At 43.3% G+C, this 22,540-nt stretch overlaps 1 protein-coding gene across 2 annotated transcripts in view; it reads left to right on the forward strand.

Moving 5' to 3' along the window:
- The first annotated feature begins 328 nt into the window (after positions 1-328).
- Positions 329-22,540, forward strand: part of CCDC149 (coiled-coil domain containing 149) — a 480,627-nt gene continuing 458,415 nt past the window's right edge. Inside the window, exon 1 of one of the 2 annotated variants that reach the window (XM_078678386.1) lies at positions 329-537. In XM_078678386.1, coding sequence (XP_078534512.1) covers positions 397-537 — 141 coding nt within the window. In that variant the 5' untranslated portion in view covers positions 329-396. The remainder of the gene's footprint in view (positions 538-22,540) is intronic. The other variant, XM_078678383.1, reaches the window with a different exon arrangement.

The following is a 22,540-nucleotide window of genomic DNA, read 5'->3' on the forward strand; positions in this document are numbered from 1 at the left end:
AATGACAATTAGAACAAAATAAGGAAACCAACTTTTTTTAAAACACAGAAGGTTAAACGGTGAAAATAATGAAAAGTGGAACCTATAAATCAGGTACAGGAACTAAGATGAAAGAGGTAAATAAGAATTTGGAAAAAGAAACAGTGACCTCGCAGGGAAAATATAAAAAAAGCACATTCAGCACGCCTAAGTGTCTAAAAATAAATCTAAGTTCTGTAATAGGTTACCGGTGTATAAATCTTCAGGAGATTGGGTGATTGATGGGCAGCCGGCAGGTAGATGAACAGGTTTCTTTCTTAAACTCTGCAAACTCCACCCATGCTCGGCTAGTTAATGCTGACGTAGAATAAACAGCGAGCGCACGCAGCCAGGAGCAAGCAGCCAAGGAGGCCGTTTATGGCTGCCTGGTTTACCACTGTCCTGGGGAGACTGCTGCTGAGAATTATCCCCCCGTATCGCAAGAACTCCGATGCATGGATTTATTGCGCCATGAATTCTGACAGAACAGAGAGCGACTGGCAGGGGCTAGTGAATGAGGTGAGAGACTTTGAGAGAGTGAGGGGGGGGGGCGTGTTGGGGGTATATGTGTGGGCGTGATGCGGGTTTAAAACGATGTGGCTGCATTTTACGTATCCCGAAAATAGGACTTTGGAAAAATAGATATCAAGACAGCGAGTGGCAACCTGTGAGGCATGGCAGCAGGTGACACCATGTAATACTCTATAGAATAAAGCAGTAAAACGTGCTGCGTGGAACTGTTATGACGCCTTCATGTAATATTTAAGGCGTGTGCTTTCAAAGTCTGTAATTATGGCCCTGACAAGGGAATTCGTCGAGCCTTGCAGGCTAGCAATTGTGAAGGATTACAAAATACACCTTGCCTCTCTACAGGGGAAGGAACCCAAGTTGACGTGTTCCTATCGAGAAACCAGGATGTAGCGAGTCACGTGTGGTAAGGGAGTGGAGCGCGCCAAAGAATCAGCTGTGTGGCATTTTTTTGCATCTAAATGAACTAAACAAAACCAGCAGGCTGGCTGGGGAATAACTCCTGCTTCCACTGGGATCTTTGCTGTCTTGTCATTTTTCGGAGAAAACCCCATTTTGGAAAAAAAAGTTGACAGGATTGAATAATGTCTGTTCTCTTCACCTCGTAGCCGGGTGCTGCCGGCGGATCGCTCGCTGAAAATTATCCCATCCTCTTAGATGTCGTAGTTAGGCGGTATATCGATCCAGGTGGTTTAATCAAAGGCAACGAAACCTGCAAAAATGCAATGTTCCATAAATAAGCACCCCAGAGCTGAGTACATGGTATTCGACGAACACGGTGTAAACTCATAACTTTAACAATGTGTGCAGCAGGAAGCAGAGCGCGCAAGTTGTTATGTCAGGTTTCAAAACGAGACCCGTTTTTCGATCACTTCTCTTTGCATTCTGGTATATGCAGTTCTGCTTTTGTCAGGAAAAAACACAGGAATGCCACCGTTTGTCAATAGAGAACTCGACGTGCTTAATGCCACCAAGCATTGTGGTTCACTCGTGGTAATTATTCAATAATATTTATTTATTTATTTTTGTTAGAAATGGGATTCCTGCTTGGCTGAGGTATGCACCCAGGACAGGCAGGAACCACCACTCTAGTCAGAGTAAGCTAGATGCACACTAAAAGACAAACTGTGCGCACCCACTGGTAGCTTGGCACAGAGCAGTCCGACTTATCTAAAGAGGCAATGTGTAAAGTATTTGTGGAACACAAACGCACAGTAACATAATGAGTACATCACAAAAAGACTCCACACAGGTTTAGAAAAATAGATTATTATATTCTGAACAATACAAGAACAAAATGTAAAAAATTGAATGTTAGAAGTTGAGATATTGAATTTTAAAGGAAAAAATGCAGTAAAGTGATTAGAAGCAGGTAGCGCTAAAAACAGGCCCGGACTGGCCGTTGTGGGCACAGGGCAATCCCCCAGTCGGCCGCAAGGGTGGGGGCCGGTTTTGGGCCCTGGGGGCCGTTTTTGTTGCAGAGCCGTTTTTGCAGCATAGCTGCAAAATCGGCCCTGTAACAAAATCGGCTGAAAAGCGGCCCTGGCAAAGCGCTCGCCCCCCTCCCGCCCGGGGGGCGCGGGGGGGGGGGGGGCGGCCGAGCACTTTGCCAGGGCCGGTTTTGGTTCCCAGTCCGGCCCTGGCTAAAAAGGTTACTTTAGGTCGCACTGGACCGGGGCAAAGTGAAAGTTTACGAGGACCACGATGAAGCGCCGGCTGGCAATAAGATTCACACAGGCCCCAGTGAAAAAAGTACATTTCCTGGATGCAAACAGCGAGAAGCGTTGATCCTCTCCACGCAGTGAAGACAATGCGTCAGTTCCAAAGAGAGGTGCTGGAGTCGAGAGGCGTCATTCGATGCGACGGATTCTGCCACACAGTTGAAGGGATGCATCAATTTCACCAAGCTACAGCAGTGGCAATACGCTGTCCGATGCATTGGTCTCTGGAGGCAAAGGGCTGGTTCTGATGCGATGAGACGATTTTGCATCAGCAACCGAGTTGATGCTACAGTTCTGCTACACGCAGAGATTCGTCAAAGTCTGTGTTGCAAGTATCTAGGCCACTTCCAGTGAGCTGGACACAGGAGCAGTGGGTAGAGACTTTGATATCCCTGAGTCTAAAGCAACAGGAGGCAAGCCAACAAGCCCTTGGAGATCACTTGGAGTGAGGGCAGAGACCAGCTCTCCTTCAGCAGAGTTGGAGAGAAGCAGGCAGCAGGGCAACAAACAGAAAAGCAATCCTCCCAGATTAGCAGTCCAGTTGAGTCCATTAAGCATCACAGCAGTTCATATGGCAGGGCTTCAGTTACAAGTGAAGTAGTGTCTGATTTGATAGGGTCAGAAACCCAGTACTTTTACCAAAATGTGTCTTTGATGTGTGGGTGACTTCAAAGCAGTTCTCTGACAGCTACTCTACTTTAGTGGCATGTGTGAGCGGATGCGAGCAGCGGGCGCTCCAAAGGCAGGCCCATCTGTGCCCCTCCGTGGCTGTTCGGGGCCAGGGGCCACCCACTATGCCCGTTTAAAACCGGCACACCCTTTGCGGTACTCTTGCTGCGCCCTCCGTACTATGGAGCGGTGTCTGGCTGGAGACTGTTATCACTCTGTAAAGGCAGGAGAAGGGGTTACACACTGTACAAACTGTCCGTTTAGCCTCAAACCCTGCATTACTGCATCCCAGCAGGACCACTTGAAGCTCGCCCTCATAAACAGTAGATCCCTCGTCAAACACAAAACAGAAATTTATGACTACCTCACTTACCACCAGCCTGATGCTTTGTTCCTCACTGAATCATGGCTCAGTGAGGACTCCGCCCCGACATTCTAGAAGCACTTCCAAATAACTATGGTATGGTCAGACAAGACCGCATCTGAAAACGCGACGGGGGAATAGCCATCTTTTTCCACCTATCCCTCAACTGTACGCTAGATAAAGTCCTAGTAGGAAGCTCAGAGGCAGCTCTATTTAGTTTAAGGAGAGCAAACAAGACTACGATGAGTGGTCTCCTAATCTATCGCCCACCTGAGCCGCTAAACGATTTTACGGCTAATCTTATGGACCTGGCCACCCAACCAGCCCTTAAACACACTAACTTTCTGGTCTTGGATGATCTTAATCTACACCTATAGGATCAACTCAAAACGGAGGCACAAACCGTACGCAAAGAACTTGCGAGCATACAATTAAAACTCGAATCTGTGGCACCCACACATTATGCAGGCCACCTATTAGACCCTATTTTTCAAACCACGTGGGCAAGGTGGTGGAACAACTGACTCCTGTTCCTTGGTCCGACCACCACCTCATAGAATTCCGCATACCTCTACCTAAACCTCACCCTACCAAAAACACTAATCTTCATGGTTCCGTCAGGAACTGGTCCAAGTTCAACTGTGAAAGTTTTTCCAGGGCATTTCATAAAACCCCACCTTTACTCAATAATCACGTAAATCTGGCTAACACCTTGATTAATGAGCGGATGACAGAAGCATTTGATGAAGTGGCCCCTTGGACATCTAAGACCCCCAAGCGAGGGTCTAAATCAGCCACATGGTTCAGCGAAGAACTCATAGCTGCCAAACAGGGATGTAAGCGTCTAGAACGCAAATGGAGAATAGCTTTCTCCAAAGAAGCGAAATATGCCTATGAAACAGCACAGAACAAATACCACTCTCTCCTCAAAAAGAGACGCTCTATATATTACAAACAAAGGATTGATAGGGCAGAAAACTCCTGTAAAGAATTGTATGCCACACTGAAAAAGATCTCGTGTCTCGAGAGAACACTTACGACTCCTGTCAGCTCTGAAGAGAGGTGTAATGCTTTTGCCAACTTCTTCCTACAAAAAGTATCTACGATATACAACTCTTACCCTGAGGAAGCTCAGAATTGCCTTAGTGAACCTAAAGAGGTATCTAATGAACCATGTGCGCCATCCCTGAGCTCGTTTACTGCTCGCCTTACACTGGTGTATAATTACAATGGGGTACCCCTGTGTCCGTCAGAACCTGGGTATTTATGATAAGAGCTACAGTGGTTCTGTTGGGGAACAAATAATTTCTTTACAAAGAAGTGTATAATTCAAATGGTATCATTCGATTGTGATACTATTGGAACACAGAACAAACAAACAAGAATGCACTTCTTAGAATAGCACTTTTACTTCTTACTAAGTAAGGCAATCAGAGTATGCATTTATAAGGCTATCAAACAATGAATGTACAAATATAGTGACTAGATTACAGTGAGGTGGAGTGCTCAGTGACTGTGGTGCTGTGATCTATCAAGAAGGATTTCCAAATGAAAACTTGGTCAGAACAACATTAATCAATGTCTCCGGGAGATGGCATAGATGCTCATTATTCAGAACCGTGAGACTTATTGTAGCTGAGCCAAAAGTTATCGCCGGCGTTTCGACCCTGACAACAGCCTGATTAATTGATGTCAAAGCGGGTCTTCTTCAAGGCTAAAGATTTTGTAGACAGCCCAACATAGGGCTGAAATCCCTTGAAGTAGCCTCTTCGGTGGAGGCTAGTGGTAGCCTGATGAAATTTAGGAAAACGCAAGAATTGTGAGGACGATTTCGCATGAAAACTCAATGTGGAATCAACGAGGTCCTCGATTATGTGAACGAGGGCAGATGTAATTATTCATCAGCCAAAGGTAAAGCAAACGCAAGTTATGCTCCCCAGAAAGCAAGGTGGTCAAGATCCAATCAGGATGGAGTTGTGTGATTCCGTGAGGACTTCAAAAAATAAGGCATGGATATGACTCAAGTTTTGGCACACTCACAAGGACAAAATGCATCCTGATTTGATCTTGATCATTACAAGTAGCCTTTTCAACCCAGTCCTGACTGTCAGGCTATCAGAGGGCATAATCAGTCCTTAGTGTGGGGACAGGATACTGCCTACAGTCAAGTGAAGTGTTAGCCCCTCCTTTCCATCCTACCCAGGGAAGGCCATCAGAATGCAGACGTATGTAGATGGTTACTCAGACACACCTATCATTCCTGTGTTGTGGCTGCCTAAAGGAAATGCATAAAGTGTGGTTGTCACCCATCCCACACGTGTAGTGGAGAACGACTGCAAAGCACACAGAGTTATAAGCACAGAGAAATCTACACTTTCTAAAAGTGGCAATTCTAAAATAGTAATGCTAAATCCTACTTTACCAGTAAGGAGGATGTCATTACCATTCCAAACATATGAAACATGAAAAAGCTACACTTCTCTGATCAGGAATTACAACTTAAAAGTGTATTTAGGAATGCCCAATGTTAACCTATGAGAGCAGTAGGCCTCACAGAAGTGAGAAACGAAATAGGCTCTTTCTATATACCCCTCACAGTGGACTACATGTTATTTCACTACACAAAACATAACTCACTTCATACGTATCTCGTGACCTTACACATGACATGCAAAACATACCAGTACTCATCCTACCTATCATTTACATTGAACCCTGCCCTTAGGGCTACCCAGAAACTCCCTTAGGGGTAACTTGTGTGTAATAAAAGGGGAGTTTAAGGCTTGGCAAGTAGTTTTAAATGCTGAGTCAAAGTGGCTGTAAACTGCACACATAGGCCCTGCAGTGGCAGGCCTAAGACAGGTTTGAAAGGCTACTTCTGTGGGTGGCATATGCAGTGCTGCAGGCCCACTAGTAGCATTTAATTCACGGACCCTGGGTATATTGTATACCACTTTACATGGGATTTACAAGTAAATCAAATATGCCAAACGTGTGTAAACCAATTATCACATGTTTAGAGGGGAGAGCACATGTTCTGGTCAGCAGTGGTAAGATGCCCAGACTCTTAAAATCAACAAAAAGAAGGTCAGTAAAAGGAGGAGGAAGACAAAACATTTGGGGTGACCCTTCATGGAGGGCCATTTCCAATATATGTGTATATATATATATATATATATATATATATATATATATCATGTGATCAAGGGCTCGAGGGCCCGAAACGCGTCATGGCGGCGGTTGTGTTGCCCGAATAAAACTTCACAAACTACCTGAATGGGTCCGGTTTTGTTTTTTCCTGGAGACAGCAGAGGAACCAACGAAGTTCTGTGGATATCTATAAGGCTGTCTTGCTGCTTCAGTGGTGAATAAACGATGTCTGGCAAATACTTACCTGTGGTGCTTGTCCTCTTCTACAGCAGGCAAAATTTGTGTTTTGGTTTGTAGCGGCCAGCCTGGGTCGCGGAAGGGGACCCGATGCTGTTCCAGCATTTCCAGTGAAGGCGCTTACGGCGGATTCACCTATGGCACAGGTGCCGGTTTTCTTCACGCAAAAAGCACAGAGGGGGCATTGTGCAGCCTTTCCATGCCTCTACCCACTTGGTGAACACTAAACTTAATTTTAAAGAATACGTACAGGCTACCCACTTGGGATGAATGGTCGGGACTACTGCAACCAGAAGGCCTCGGTGAAGGCCACGCCCACAGAGGCGGGTTCGGAAAGTTAAAAAATGCCGCCAAATCTTGACTGACGTTTTCTTTTAGTCCAACTCCCCTGAGGAAGTAATATATGAAACGCGTTGGGAAGGACTTTGTCAAAAAATTAGCGGATTGAAAGGCTGTCTTGCTGCTTCAGTGGTGAATAAACGATGTCTGGCAAATACTTACCTGTGGTGCTTGTCCTCTTCTACAGCAGGCAAAATTTGTGTTTTGATATATATATATATATATATATATATATATATATATATAGCTATCTCAATAATTCAATTCATATTTGTTTCAAAGACGGTTTGAGAGACAAGTGAAAGCAATGGCTGCCTCTACTAGGAGAATCAGTTCATATGCAGTAATAAATTCTGTTTCTATATACCCCTCACAGTGGACTACATGTTATTTCACTACATGTTATTTCACTACACAAAACATAACTCACTTCATACGTATCTCGTGACCTTACACATGACATCACAAATGATATTTTAAATTACATCACCAATGACATTGATAAGATCACTGTATGTGCGAATAATGTGCGATGCAAAGTGTGTGCAAGACGAGAGAGCACACAAATTGGTTGAAGATCACATTAAAAACCTCCAAGGAGCTGAACATCACCAAATACTATGTGCAGTGTATTCTGAGGATATGAATTAAAACACAGATATGAAAGGCTCAAAATCGTGAGTCCATAGAGACCACTGTACACAGCCTGTTACAGTGCACAATGGGTCTGGGTACAAGGTGTGATCTTTGTAGGCACTCTGCACCCATACCTTCTTCCTCCCAAACCTTCTGCGCATGATTTTCACTTGTGCGCAGTAGTACCTTGTGCAGCTGTCCCTTTATTGTTTTCATTAACTTCTTAAAACACAAGTTCACAGAGTTGAAAACACACATTTCACAGCCTTGTGTAGGGCGGAGGGCTGCATGTGCACCCTGCACCCAGCGATGTTGCGTATGATGTCCTTTGATATGTCATCAGTGATAACATGCGTGAGGTATTGATAGTCCTGCACACTTCAAAATACAATTCACCTTGTGAGGAAGGGGGTGTGGCCTTAAAGGGGCAGGGATTGATGCAGGAAACTGACTGAGAGGTATTTTTGTCCCCGCCCTCATCCACCTCCCTCCCCCCTCAAAAAAAAGTTGCTTAGTTGCCAATGTCCTAGGATGTTTTCACACCCTTTAATGACATTGACTGCTTAGACTCCAAAGATGAGCTGGAAACACACTGAACGCAGGGATTTTCAGCTGCTTTGCCTGGCACTGTGTAATGTCAGATCTTCACTGTGTGACCATATGAAGAGAGCAGATATAGTGTGACACACAGTGGCACGGTGTGAGTTGGCAGGTGTGTCATGATTTAAGGTTTATACAGCTTATCACAACTGGGGAATTTCAGTGATTTATAGGTTTAAAATTATAACTAAATCATTGTTCTTAGGGGGTATTTTTGAGGCATTTTATAATTAAATGTTATTTATAAGTAAAGGTAACCATTAGTTAGCTTATACAAGATTTCTTTCAGTGAATTAAAAAGAGCCATTATGATGACTGCACATAACCCTCGATAGTGTGCTCTGGTCGCAGGACCCGGCCGATGACCAGGCCCCTGGCCAAGCCCCCTGTCCCATCCATACCTGTTGTGCACAGTCTTCATAGATGCATAGCGGCCCCATGGCACAAGCATCCATCATCCCTCCCAAACCAGCTATGCATTGGTATTGCTATTCCTCGCCCAACCAAACTAGCTGTCTGCAGCCTCCGGGATAAGTGTGAAAGTACATTTTCCAACATTATATGTAGTCTTTTTTTTCTTTTACTGGACCATTTATACGAAAATAAAACTTCATAAAGGAAACAACACAACCCTGTTTAATGTTGTCAGACTCTGGTTGCATGCTGTTGTGTGGTCTGTTACTGATTTTAATCATCTCTTTTCCGCCACATAATACATTCAGAGTAGTATTGCTGGTAGGTGGTAGAGATATTTACTGGATACTCCCCTTCCCACAGTTCCCTTTACAAAAAAACTCCCCTCAGCCACTGACGAAGGGCCCGCCCACCATTAAAGTATGGTTTGACGAGCACGGGAAGGCCAATGATGAAGTATGACACCCGAGGGTGATGTTAACTTTATTAAATGCCCGGGGGCGCTAGAGAGTCAGTGTGCAAGATGGCTGCATGTCCATGAGGCCCCTGCAGTTCAGGACCTATAGCCATTAATATCCTACCCCGAACGCCAACATCAGCCTTAAAAACTGCTCACTGCGTGTGCTGTATAATGCAGGACGATGAATCACCTGGTTTTCGGGGGGGAACAACTGAAAACTAGCATGCGGATCAACGGGGTGACCTTGTCGACCTACCACGGACCTTGATGCTCGTGATGGCGGCCTGACTGCTGGCTTCTAGGCAATGGTTGGCGTAGGTACTCAACACAGCGGAAAAACATATAGGACATGTACCTGTGTTTGTGCGCTCAGGCATTGGTGTCACTTGTGCAGAATCTGATGAGGGAGCACACCGCAGGCAGTCACCTACTTGCGGTGGGGGCTGACTCTCCTGGACGCGGGAGCAGGTAACTGCTGAGCTGGCCCAACCACTGAGATGCAAGTCTGCTTTGTGGTGCCTCCATTTCCCTCTCCAAATTTCTTTGCTGCCACGCTGGAGAGGGTGCTGGCACATGCTGCCCCCGGGCTGGGTGACGGGGGTTTATGGCCAGCTCGGATCGCTTGAGGGGGCCTGAGACCGGTGGGGGGATCGAGACACCTGGAGTCTGTAGTGGAGCGGAGGAGGTGTGGACACACTTCGGGAGTGATCTGTTCTTTAATTGATTGCAGCAGGAGAGACACTGTGCCGACTGCTGCTCTGCGCTGAACCGCCGTGCACTGGATTTGAGCAGCAAACACACCAGAGTGCTGGGAGGTGAGTCTGAAGACACCATGCAGCTCGTTCTATATCTGCTACCCCGCACCTGTCCTCCTCTGCCGTAGTTCGCAAAATTCATAGATCAGGACAGGCCTCTCTTCCCACGCCACAGATGGGGTGGTGGAACCTCATGGTTGTGCACAGACTGGTGCTTATTCCCGGGCATCAACACCCTCTCTGAGAAGGCAGGAAGAATCACACTGGATGCTATCACTCATCAACTGGAAAATCATGATTGAGCATAGATTGTCTGAAGTGGAAGATACTGCATCAAGCCGGGGAGAACAACTACTAAACATGGAGAAAGTACTTAAAATAGTATCAGCCAAGAACGAGGATATAGAAGAAAGATCATATAGAACTAATCTTCGTTTTACAGGGATTCCTGAATGCCCAAACACTGGTCGAATTGAAAAATTTGTGGAATGCCTCCTCACCACAACACTTGGCACAGACAAATTTTCCAAACTCTTCATAGTGGTAAGGTCCCACAGAGCGTTGACGACCAGGCCCCCTCCGGGTGCTACTCCTCACCCTATAATAGCCAGGGTGTTAAATTATTGTGATAGAGATACTCTTTATGTCGGGCCCGCAAAAACGCACACTACATTTTGAGGACGGCGCAGTGGCTATCTATCCCGATTTCACACTTGCAGTTCAAGAAGCCCACCGTAAATTTCTCCCTCTCTAACAAAAATTGCGCCAAGTCAATATTCCTTATGCAATGCTGTACCCGGCAAGACTTCGTATCTCGCATATGAGAAGAGACCATATCTTCACCTACCCCCAGCAAGCAGGGGACTTAAATAAATCCCATACTGATCTGCTGATGTTTAGAAAGTCCTTGAAAACCTGGCTGTTTGCTCACTAACAGTCAGGATCTGCTCCTTCAGACTTATTCCAGTTGACTCCCTTACATAGTGGTTTAGCTTGTGCCAGGATACCATTTTTGGTCACAGTGCGATTTATACATACATACATAAACGCCATGGTACACGGTCCTTCACACCAGTTCGGGAGGTGCTCACCTCGGGGACCTCCACCCCACTATTGGAACAAGACTGAGTTGACCCTCATTGGTAAGACTCATCCAACTTGGGGGCACCTTGGACTGAGCTGCCCGCTTTGACCAAACCAGCGTGCGAAAAATATAAGAACCTATTCTGCAGATGTGTCTTGTCTTTCTGTTATGCCACCACTCTGGTACCAAATGTATTTGTAGTGCCTGATCATATACTCATTATTGTTATTAGCTATATCGATGTAACATGCAGTACACAAATCATATGACGTCCAGCGCGAACAACCTCGCCATGACGGGGGGATTCCGCTTTGCTCTCTGGTTGGCTTTTCTACAGGACACCCCTAGCAATTTTATCTAACACTTTGTTCTTTTTTAACCCTGGGATTTCTGTTCCTTTCCCGCTAGTGATAACTCCCACTTCTCCTGCTTGATACTATATCTAATATTCATTTTCCGTTCTCTTCGATCTTTCTTCTACCTCTTTATTTTTTTTATTCCTTTTCTCCCTTTGTTTTGTTTCCTGTGCTATTATCTTTTCATCTGAATTGCCGCTAATGACATGTCACCATGTATCACACCCCTGCATCATATCTGGATGGTTTTGGACTATTCCTTTACCTATCATTAGCTTTTGGGTTTGGGTGGCACTGTTATTGCTGCCGGGATTGGGAGCCTGTGTGGGTTGTAGGTGGGACAGGGGTTGTTGTATTTGTAATCTTATGCACCTTTACCTGTACGATGGTTGATACCTAGTGATAGGCACACCGGCATGGCACCGCTTAGTCGGTCTGCCCCGCTAAATCTTTGATATGTCTTTTGATATGGCTGACATCTGATCCACAAAAGATAATAGTACTCGCTCCTGCATAAACAGACTCAAATGGAATGTTCAGGGATTAGGAGACCCATGTAATCGTAGGCATATACTTGCATGCCTAGACAGACACAATATACATATTGCCCTATTACAAGAAACGCATTTCGTTGATACTGCTCACACCACAATTTGCCGCACATTGAGCATCCAGCAGGCAATTTGCTACGCATTCTTCATATTCGCGGGGAATGGCGACATTGGTGTGTATGGGTACACCGTATGTCCCACAGGGAGTGCATAATGACCCTCAGGGCTGCTATACCTTGATACGAGGCGATACCAAAGGGGATGATGGACGGAGAGTTTGAGCAAATCAAACACTCACCCCCAGTCAACTGATCTGGGTTTAATCCATCATCATTCTTTAGCTCACTCCACCACCCCAGTTCAGACATGGCCATATGCAAATCAGTCTGACCCTGTGCCTCATAGGAACAGTCCAGCCTGAACTGCCACACCATGTGCCACTGGATTCAAGCTAGCCTGGCTGAAGAAGGGTGACATACTCTGAAACCGGTCCCAGGATGCTTGTTTCCGGTCCAGGGAGGACCTGGTCTGGCAGTTAGGTCTGGACTGTTCCCATGGGGCACAGGGTCAAGACTGTTTTGCATATGGCTGGGTCCAAACTGGGGTGGCGTAGTGGGCAAAAGAACGATGGATTTAACCCAGACCTTTTTATTGGGGAGAATGTTTGCATTGTCAGCATTCCGTCTATCATTTGTTTGCTGTAATACATTGATACGAGGCAGATTGGCATCTTTCTCACTCACCATTGCAAATTGTTATGTCCCCAACACTGATGATCCCTTGTTGTTCGATAGACTTTGGTACCAAATAACTGATATTGGCTCCACGTACTTCCTATGGGGGGAGATTTCAACTTGGCTATTCATGCAGACCTGGATAGGCAACATGGCCTGTCTGCCCCCCCACAGCATGGCTGCCCGCCATGCTCCGGACATTGTGGCAAAGGAGGCGATGCTAGATGCTTGGCGCACACTACATCCACAGCTGAGGGAGGGAACCTTTTCCTCAGGCATGCATGCAGGTTGGTCCAGGCTGGATTACTGGCTTGTATCATGAGGTTTGAGGTCCTGGATCAGAGACACTATTCATTTGGAGCGTACTTACTCAGACCACTCCCCCGTACTATTGTAACTGCGCCCCCGAGGGCTTTCTTGCCGTATATGTTGTGGCATCTTTCTCCAGAGAGTCTCATAGATACCCCATTCAGAGTGTGGCTAAGACAAAAAATTAGAGACTTTTTTTAAATAAACAAGGAATCTGTACCCAAGCTGAGTACTGTCTGTGAAGCCTTTAAAGTTACAATTCGGGGAATCTGCACGGCTAAAAGTGGAGGTGTTTTGTGGGCAGTACAGGCAACGCTTAATGGCATTGAGCTTACATGAAGAACCTTGAGTCCTTGTTGGGCACTCCAGGAACACCTGAGGTGGCCTGAAAAATTAGGGCAGCTCAATCTGACTTTCAAGAAACTGCTGAACGTGAATCCTTGTACCGAGGCAAATGCACACAGGCACGGATATATGGTGAGGGAGAACGCCCTGAACATGTGCTGGCATCTTAGACACGTCGGCCCCGGTTTACAAACACGGTGCTTGAGAACAAAGATAGTGACAGTGCCTTAGTACAGGATACTCTGGACTTATTACATATGTTCACCTCCTTTTATGGTACATTTTACACCACGATGAGAAGCCAAGGGGTGGATGTTGTTGCTTATTTAGGAGATTTTTGTTATAAATGAAAAAGCACCGCTACTAATCATGAAAATCCAAGGTTTGTTGGAGAGTAATCACTCGTTGGTTAGTTCACATATGTACAGACGCTGAAGTATGAAAAAATGATGATGGGAAAATGTGAAATTCAATATTCTTTTAATAGTCCATACAGACACCAGCCAACGCGTTTCGTTCTGTTACCAGAACTTCTTCAGGGCTGCAGATTACAAAAACATACAAAAACCACCATGAGTGCCACCAAAGTAACCAACATGTACACAAAAATGCATACATAAGTGTCTAAAAACAGTGCATTTCTGTACTAGAAATGGCTAAGGTAAAACATCTTTGATTCTTATAAAACACATTTTTTGTAAAATACATTATAGCCTCAAGGCTTGCCATTATTTAGCCAAATTATTTACATTTTCCATATCACATATTATTCAAAGTATCCGTGTCACTGCAACAAAAGTGAAAGTAAGTGTCTCTAGTTGGTTTAGTTTGGTTGTATTACTCAAACATGTTTCTTAACACAGATTCCATTTTCATATCTCAATCGTAAATAACAGCGCCAAATTTCTCTTATATGACGTTCTATTGGTATAAGCTGTGGGAGCTTGTTGACACATAGCATAATATTTTGAAAAGAGTTGAAAGACGAAAACTCAAGTAAAATTGCAAAATATGAGTCCATCACATCAGCATGATGGTTCCTATTTGACAAATGTGAAAGGAAACTACCTCATAGATCCACCAATGGCATTGTATCTTCATCACAATCAGTAACTGTAACTATTGCTCATAATCAAACCCGATACAGTACTGCATCAAACTGCCATTGGGATTTCACCACTACCAGTTTCCAGAGAGTAACAACATGAAAAAGAACTATAAATGTCTATGTATATAAATTCCAAATAACAAAATGCGCATTGTTTGGCTCCTTCGTCACCCTGTCTCAGACGTAATATATATTGTATATAGAAAAGAGGGCATCATAACCACCCCTATTATGTATATATACATTTCTCGCATCAAAGAAGAATCTTTTAAGTTTATAAATTTAGCAAATAATATTCCTACCGCAATTTTTTCAAGGCGTGGATTGTATCCAGTCCAAAATCCTCATCCAAAATATATATTTGTTGGGTTAGTTTTTGTCTCACTTTAATAAACCCCTGTTGTTCAATGTTATCAGTCGGTTATCGAAAAATGGAGAGAGCTGAAAGTGTTCAATTATGAACCCGGTAATACCCTACAATAAGGAAAATGAAAAAGAGAAATAACAGACAAATACATACCCACTCTCATAGGTACGTATCTAGAGTTGTATCATTTGTATATATGAGAACAGAAAATTCGCCTAGGGCAGGAAATGTTTCTAGTAATATCAAATACGCCTACCTTCTCAGTATGTGCAAAGTCTTGTTTCGCTGATTAAAGCTGTCCCTCCTCTATTTATTTTTCGAATTCCAAAACAATATCACCATAAGGCAGTAGCCTATAAAAAAGAAAAATTGTATATATATGTCTGTATATTCAATATTCATCCTTTACGAAATATGGGTGATGTCAATACGTGAAGGGACTATTAAGTGTGTCCCATGCACCCTATGCATATCTCATAGCATACATATAACGGGAGGGATATAGATCTCAGACATTGAATATACAGACATATATATACAATTTTTGTTTTTTATAGGCTACTGCCTTATGGTGATATTGTTTTGGAATTCGAAAAATAAATAGAGGAGAGACAGCTTTAATCAGCGAAACAAGACTTTGCACATACTGAGAAGGTAGGCGTATTTGATATTACTAGAAACATTTCCTGCCCTAGGCGAATTTTCTGTTCTCATATATACAAATGATACAACTCTAGATACGTACCTATGAGAGTGGGTATGTATTTGTCTGTTATTTCTCTTTTTCATTTTCCTTATTGTAGGGTATTACCGGGTTCATAATTGAACACTTTCAGCTCTCTCCATTTTTCGATAACCGACTGATAACATTGAACAACAGGGGTTTATTAAAGTGAGACAAAAACTAACCCAACAAATATATATTTTGGATGAGGATTTTGGACTGGATACAATCCACGCCTTGAAAAAATTGCGGTAGGAATCTTATTTGCTAAATTTATAAACTTAAAAGATTCTTCTTTGATGCGAGAAATGTATATATACATAATAGGGGTGGTTATGATGCCCTCTTTTCTATATACAATATATATTACGTCTGAGACAGGGTGACGAAGGAGCCAAACAATGCGCATTTTGTTATTTGGAATTTATATACATAGACATTTATAGTTCTTTTTCATGTTGTTACTCTCTGGAAACTGGTAGTGGTGAAATCCCAATGGCAGTTTGATGCAGTACTGTATCGGGTTTGATTATGAGCAATAGTTACAGTTACTGATTGTGATGAAGATACAATGCCATTGGTGGATCTATGAGGTAGTTTCCTTTCACATTTGTCAAATAGGAACCATCATGCTGATGTGATGGACTCATATTTTGCAATTTTACTTGAGTTTTCGTCTTTCAACTCTTTTCAAAATATTATGCTATGTGTCAACAAGCTCCCACAGCTTATACCAATAGAACGTCATATAAGAGAAATTTGGCGCTGTTATTTACGATTGAGATATGAAAATGGAATCTGTGTTAAGAAACATGTTTGAGTAATACAACCAAACTAAACCAACTAGAGACACTTACTTTCACTTTTGTTGCAGTGACACGGATACTTTGAATAATGTGATATGGAAAATGTAAATAATTTGGCTAAATAATGGCAAGCCTTGAGGCTATAATGTATTTTACAAAAAATGTGTTTTATAAGAATCAAAGATGTTTTACCTTAGCCATTTCTAGTACAGAAATGCACTGTTTTTAGACACTTATGTATGCATTTTTGTGTACATGTTGGTTACTTTGGTGGCACTTATGGTGGTTTTTGTATGTTTTTGTAATCTGCAGCCCTGAAGAAGTTCTGGTAACAGAACGAAACGCGTTGGCTGGTGTCTGTATGGACTATTAAAAGAATATTGAATTTCACATTTTCCCATCATCATTTTTTCGTACTTCAGCGTCTGTACATATGTGAACGAACCAACGAGTGATTACTCTCCAACAAACCTTGGATTTTCATGATTAGTAGCGGTGCTTTTTCATTTATAACAAAAATTTAGACTTTTTCCAGATCTTTGGATATGCTCTTGTGGACAGAGGGCATTTGAAAATTGCACGCTAGCGCACTATGAATCATTAAAAAGAAAAAAAAATTTGGGGGATATCAGGATTGGTGCTTGAAATAGGAGTGGTCCACTGTCCATATCTTGTTGTGTTAAAGCTTATTTAGGAGATGTTGCGCTGGGGTGGTTGAGCGATGCACAGAGAGAACTTCTTGCAGTGGATATTGAAGAGGATGAAATATGAGAGGCCATAATGCAGTTACAGGTCGGGATGGCCCCTGGCCCTGACAGCCTACCCACTGATTTTGATAAAACATATATCAGCACTCTTACTCCGCTGTTGAGGGCAGTTTACTCTGAGTTGTTGAAAGAACATGATGTGATACCACAGCCTATGAGAGAGGCCATGATCACTGTGTTACTCTAACTGGCCCCTGCCGCTCATCAATTGTGATGCCAAGATACTGTTCAAGCTGCTGGCAAACCGACTCAGTCTCCTAATGACATTTTTGTATGTCCGGACCAATCTGGGTTCATAGCAGGGCAGTCCACCTCCCATAATTTGTGTGCTCTGTTCGCGCTGATGCAGGACAGTGACCCCGATCTGTCTGCAGTCGCGGTGTTCCCCGACGCCTCCAAAGCTTATGATACGATGAAGTGGGATTATTTACTAGCTGTGTTTCGTCGCAAGGGATTCCCCCCAGCGTTTCTGACATAGATTGCTCTCCTATACTCCTAGCCAATAGCCGAGGTCAAAATAAATGGGATATGCTCAGAGCCATTCTTTATTACTCATGGCACGCGACAGGGCTGCCCTCTATCGCCATTGTTATTGTGTTGGTCGCAAAGTTTTGACAACATCACCATCAATATTCGTCAGATATTTCACTAGACATATCTTAGTTTCGCTATACGCTGATGCTATTACCCTATATCTCCGTGATCCTCAGGATAGTCAGGGGACATAATGTATTCACTTTGGGGGTTCATCGGGCATTCAAATAAACTGGGGAAAATCAAATATCTTTCCTCTAACTGATTCAACCCAAAAGCTTCAGCCGGACTTCCGGTTAGTGTGGTGTGACGACAATTTTAAATATCTGGGTGTAAAGATATCTAGAGATCAAGACAAACTTATACAGGCAAATTATGGTAAGGTTCTTGCCAATGTGACAGAAAGTTTTACCTGCTGGATGTCATTACCTCTATTCCTTGTAGGTCGAATCTCCCTTATGAAATGGTCATATTGCCATGGTTATTGTAGTTGTGCCTTAATATCCCTTCCTCGCCAGGGCGACATTTCTTTAAAATGCTTTCAACGCAGCTAATACGCTTGGCCTGGGTGGGTATACAGCTGCACATAAAGAGGGACATACTCACTCTGCCCTGCAGGAGGGGAGGGTTTGAAGCTCCAGACATAGAGCTTTACTAGCTCTGTGCACAGGTACACTATGCCCTATTCTAGTATAGGCCTGCCCCTTACATGCCACACTGTTGAACAGGACTACTTGGCCCCAGTCCCTTTCTCTGCTTACCTGGAACCCTGTGCGTCCAATGTTGCCCCTGCCAATTTTACTGTTGCATACACCAACGCGACATGGAACAGACTTACAAAAAGAATAGGTAAACCACTAGTTTAGTCCCCTTCCCTGCCATAAGTTGGATGGATGGATTTAGGCCCAGATCTCTGTACTGGGGTGAATGTATGACATTGTTCTGCATTCTGTCCAGCAACTGTTGTTTTTGCATTTGTCACCTCGAGTGGGACGGGTATGCTCAGACGTGAGTCCCGTGCTCTCCATAACTGGAGTCAAGCTATCCTGGCTGATGACGGCTGATAGCCAAAAACCGGTCCTAGGATGCTTGATTCCGGTCCAGGGAAGACATGGCTTGGCAGTTCGGGCTGGACTGTTCCCATGAGGCACAGGGTCAAGGCTGATTTGCATATGGCCATGTCTGAACTGGGGTGGTGTGCCGATGGATTTAGGCCTAGATCTCTGTACTGGGGTGAATGTATGACATTGTTCTGCATTCTGTCCAACAACTGTTGTTTTTGCATTTGTCACCCCGAGTGGGACGGGTATGCTCAGACGTGAGTCCCGTGCTGGCTTTTTTGTGTGTTCATAGAATGTAACCAGCCAGTATTCCTCACTTCTCGCTATCTGAAACTATCTAGCATAGTCACTGCCTTTAGTCCCAAACCCTTCCAACACATAACCTCTCAAGTTCCTCCAAAAATATGCTAACCTATAAATTAGATGATGACTTCAAAATAACTGCTAGTTAAGTACACATATATACTAAACAATAGAATCTCTAAACTTGAAAAGGCTAACACATAATCTTTTCACAGCTGCATCAGTTGTTTCCTGTCTCTGTGGTTCTAAATACACAACGTTTTAACGAAAAGCACAGGAGGCTATAGTGCCTAGAAGTGGGTCACTATCTCCCAGATGAAGTCGAACAGAACATCTAACTGGAAGACACACTAATTTAAAATTCTAAAATAAATATTGAGCATCTATATCACACATGTGAACGATATATAAACTCTGTTTTAATAACTTCTATATTGCAGAAGTCACAATATACTGTAAAGTTTTGTGCAAACCATTGGACCTTGCGACATTTCCAGTGTCTAATTTCTTTATCAAGCAAGCTGGTAATCAATCTATCTCCATAGAGTACAAAGTATCCTTAGAAATATTCACTAGTAAGCATTAAACAAGACTCTTTGAAGAGACTACTTTACCATTTGAAAGCTCTCCATCAGAGGACCTAAATATTCTAGTAGAGTTACATGCAAAGGATGTGTTTCAAAAGATCAAGGCAAATAAAGAAATGTATTAAATTAAAACGATATATAGAAATAATTTATTAAAATATAGCAATTCAGTCAAGAAATTGTTTATTTGATTGTTGTAAGCAAGTCAAAAATCTTTTCCTAGATCCTGACAAATGAAGAAATACTTTATTTCCGATTATAAACATTCGGAAAGCTTTAAATGAATGTAAATAGCAAGGTTTACTTTGGATGTTTGGGAACGCTCACCAACTTGTACTTTTGTGGACATTCCCAAACTCCAATCCGTTCCCGTTCCACCAAGGGGTCAGAATTATACTCCAGCAGAGGGCTGGTGTAAATCCTGTTCCACAGTGGACAGGGGAACACTCATCCAAGATTTGGTGGGACTGTAGATGAAGAGCTTCTCTCAATAGGAAAACTATTTTCCTCATTTCCAGGTATAATCTGTAAATGTTTACGAATTTCAGGAATTTCCTAACTTTCTTAATGGACGGGATCACAGTCTTCTATTCACCGGATTTCAATACTGACGAGTTATATTTTTGCACCTCAATTCAGTTCAGGTAATACAGTATGTTACACATTAATTATGCTATAAATTGTTAATATATCAAGCAAATGAATATAGATTCAATCGGTCATATATTAAGTGGACATGTCAAGCCGGACAGAGGTCTAGTATTTACTTACAAGCAGTTAAACAGTGTTTAAACATTAATACATAAAGTGGGACACAAGCCTGTGTCCTACTAAACCAATGGAATACAAGACAAAACAAAACAGAGGGCTCAGGCAAAGCGTGTGGTTAGTTACATAGGAACAATTCACAGTGCCAAAGAACAAATCGCGAAGAACACCTTTACACTATTCAAATGGAGAATTTTGAGCATATAAGGTGTTTTAAAGTGTCAACGGCGTTTCGATCCATTGGGGTAATGTGCGGATCAGCATCAGGACATTCAATTTATGCCTGTTGGGCAGAGCCTTAATACACCTGGGAGAACAAAATTGGTAGGGAATGGAGGAGAAAGGAAAATACATAAACGAAAATTTAGGAGAAGGTCTTTAGGATTTACATGTAGTCCGCATTTACATTGGTGTTCAAGTAGTGACAACGCAGCATGCAAGTATGGTTAATGAGGTGGGAGGGTGATGCGCAGGATTTGTAGTGGCGCTTAATGAACCTCCAAGAAATAGCGACACACTGCCATTGTGTTCAATAATGAACAATCAGGTTGGGGATCTGTGCAGGGTAGCAGTGCCATTGCGCGGTAAAAACTTCAATGATTATGCAGTTACCCGAGATCAGGATTTATGCATGATGTCGGTGCCATTATGCAATAGAGAATACAGTGGTTATGCATATACCGGAAATAATACTCAAGTTCGGTTTTAAACATGTGGTCAATTTTAACGTATGCAAGGTAACACAGCATGACGAACAATAAGTAGAAACACTAGAATTTAAAGAAACAAGGTCACACTAGGAAATGGAAGATACGGCATGGTTGTGATAATGTTACACTACAATTAATACATGGTACGAGTGACATAGGGTGTAGGAAGCCGATCGGCATAGTGGTGATGGTGAGAGCGCAAAGGGAGGGAGAATACATGTTGCATGCAAGGTAAAGGTAGCCGCAGCGAATAATGACTAGAGTGAACCTATTTCTAGGGAGTGAGGGTTGTGGGCTTACCGACAATTACGGGAAGTGGAACTTGGGGTAGGGAACGAGGGCGGCATCAATGGAAGCTTCTGCAGGAGAGGGAATAAGGGATTAATTTTATGCCATGTGAGTATGGAGGGTGGGCGGAAAGGTGACAAGAATCGTACCAGAAGGTAGAGGTTGAGTGGGTCACAGAGGACTTGAAGGAACCGCATGCACGTACTTTGGCGGCACAGTGGGCTGGAAGGAAGGGAGGGCATGGTTAGATACCGGTTGTGGCTCTATCAGTGTGCAAATTCATGCTGAGTGCCAGGGCTTACTGTTGTTAAGATGAAGCAAGCTGAATAGCGGGAATCTACGTCCGGCGGTGCGGGAGGAGGAGGCGTGTCGGAACAGAGTTTAAGTGAGAACAGGGAGACGCCGCGATTGGGTCTAGACGGTCTGGTGGTAGGTGGGGAAAATAGAAAGGGGACTTGTGGATATCTTGGTAGAATGAGAACCGGAAGGTGGGGGTCATCTTGGAAAGTGGTGAAAGTGCATTGAAAATACAGTGAAAGTGACATGTTCAATTGGCAAGTGCTAAGAAAACAGGATAAAACCAAGCTAAAAAGCCATTGCAGATAATCACATGTATATAACAGAAACCATCAATCTAGATGAGTGTAGTCCAGTCTTCAAGACAATTCAATCCTGTATTGAGACTGTTGGTGTTCAGGATCCATTATAGCTCTTCTTTGTTTAGTAATTTGGAAATGACCCCACATCTGGGTGGTAGTTTGACCACAGTGATAATAGTCCATCGGATGTCCATGTCCATGTCCATTCTCTATAAAATGTTCAACCAGGGGGGCATTAGGTGTCTTACACCTGATTATGCTGCGATGCTGGGAAATTCGCAAACTGATTTTTTTGGGTGGTCTGTCCAATGTGTATTTTGTTGTATGAGCAAAAAATAGCGTATACAACATTGCATGTATTACAGTTTGTAAACATTCTGAGTTCAGTCTTAATATTTTCAAACATAAATTCTTTACATTCAGTTGTCAAATCGCAAACTATACAATTACCACATTTGGAGTAACCTTTTAGCGGTGGTAGCGACCAGTGATCATTCAGTGTGCTGGGCATTTTTTGTTAGGTAGTGCTGCGCGAACCAAGTGGTCTTTGATGTTTTTGTTTTTCTTAAAAGCGAACATCGGGCGTTCTAGATTTAGAGTACCTGCATTTAAAACAGACCAATTTTTGATGATGGTCTTTCGTATAGC

This window comes from Lissotriton helveticus, chromosome 2_2 (assembly GCF_964261635.1).
Source record: "Lissotriton helveticus chromosome 2_2, aLisHel1.1, whole genome shotgun sequence".
Lineage (NCBI taxonomy): Eukaryota > Metazoa > Chordata > Amphibia > Caudata > Salamandridae > Lissotriton > Lissotriton helveticus.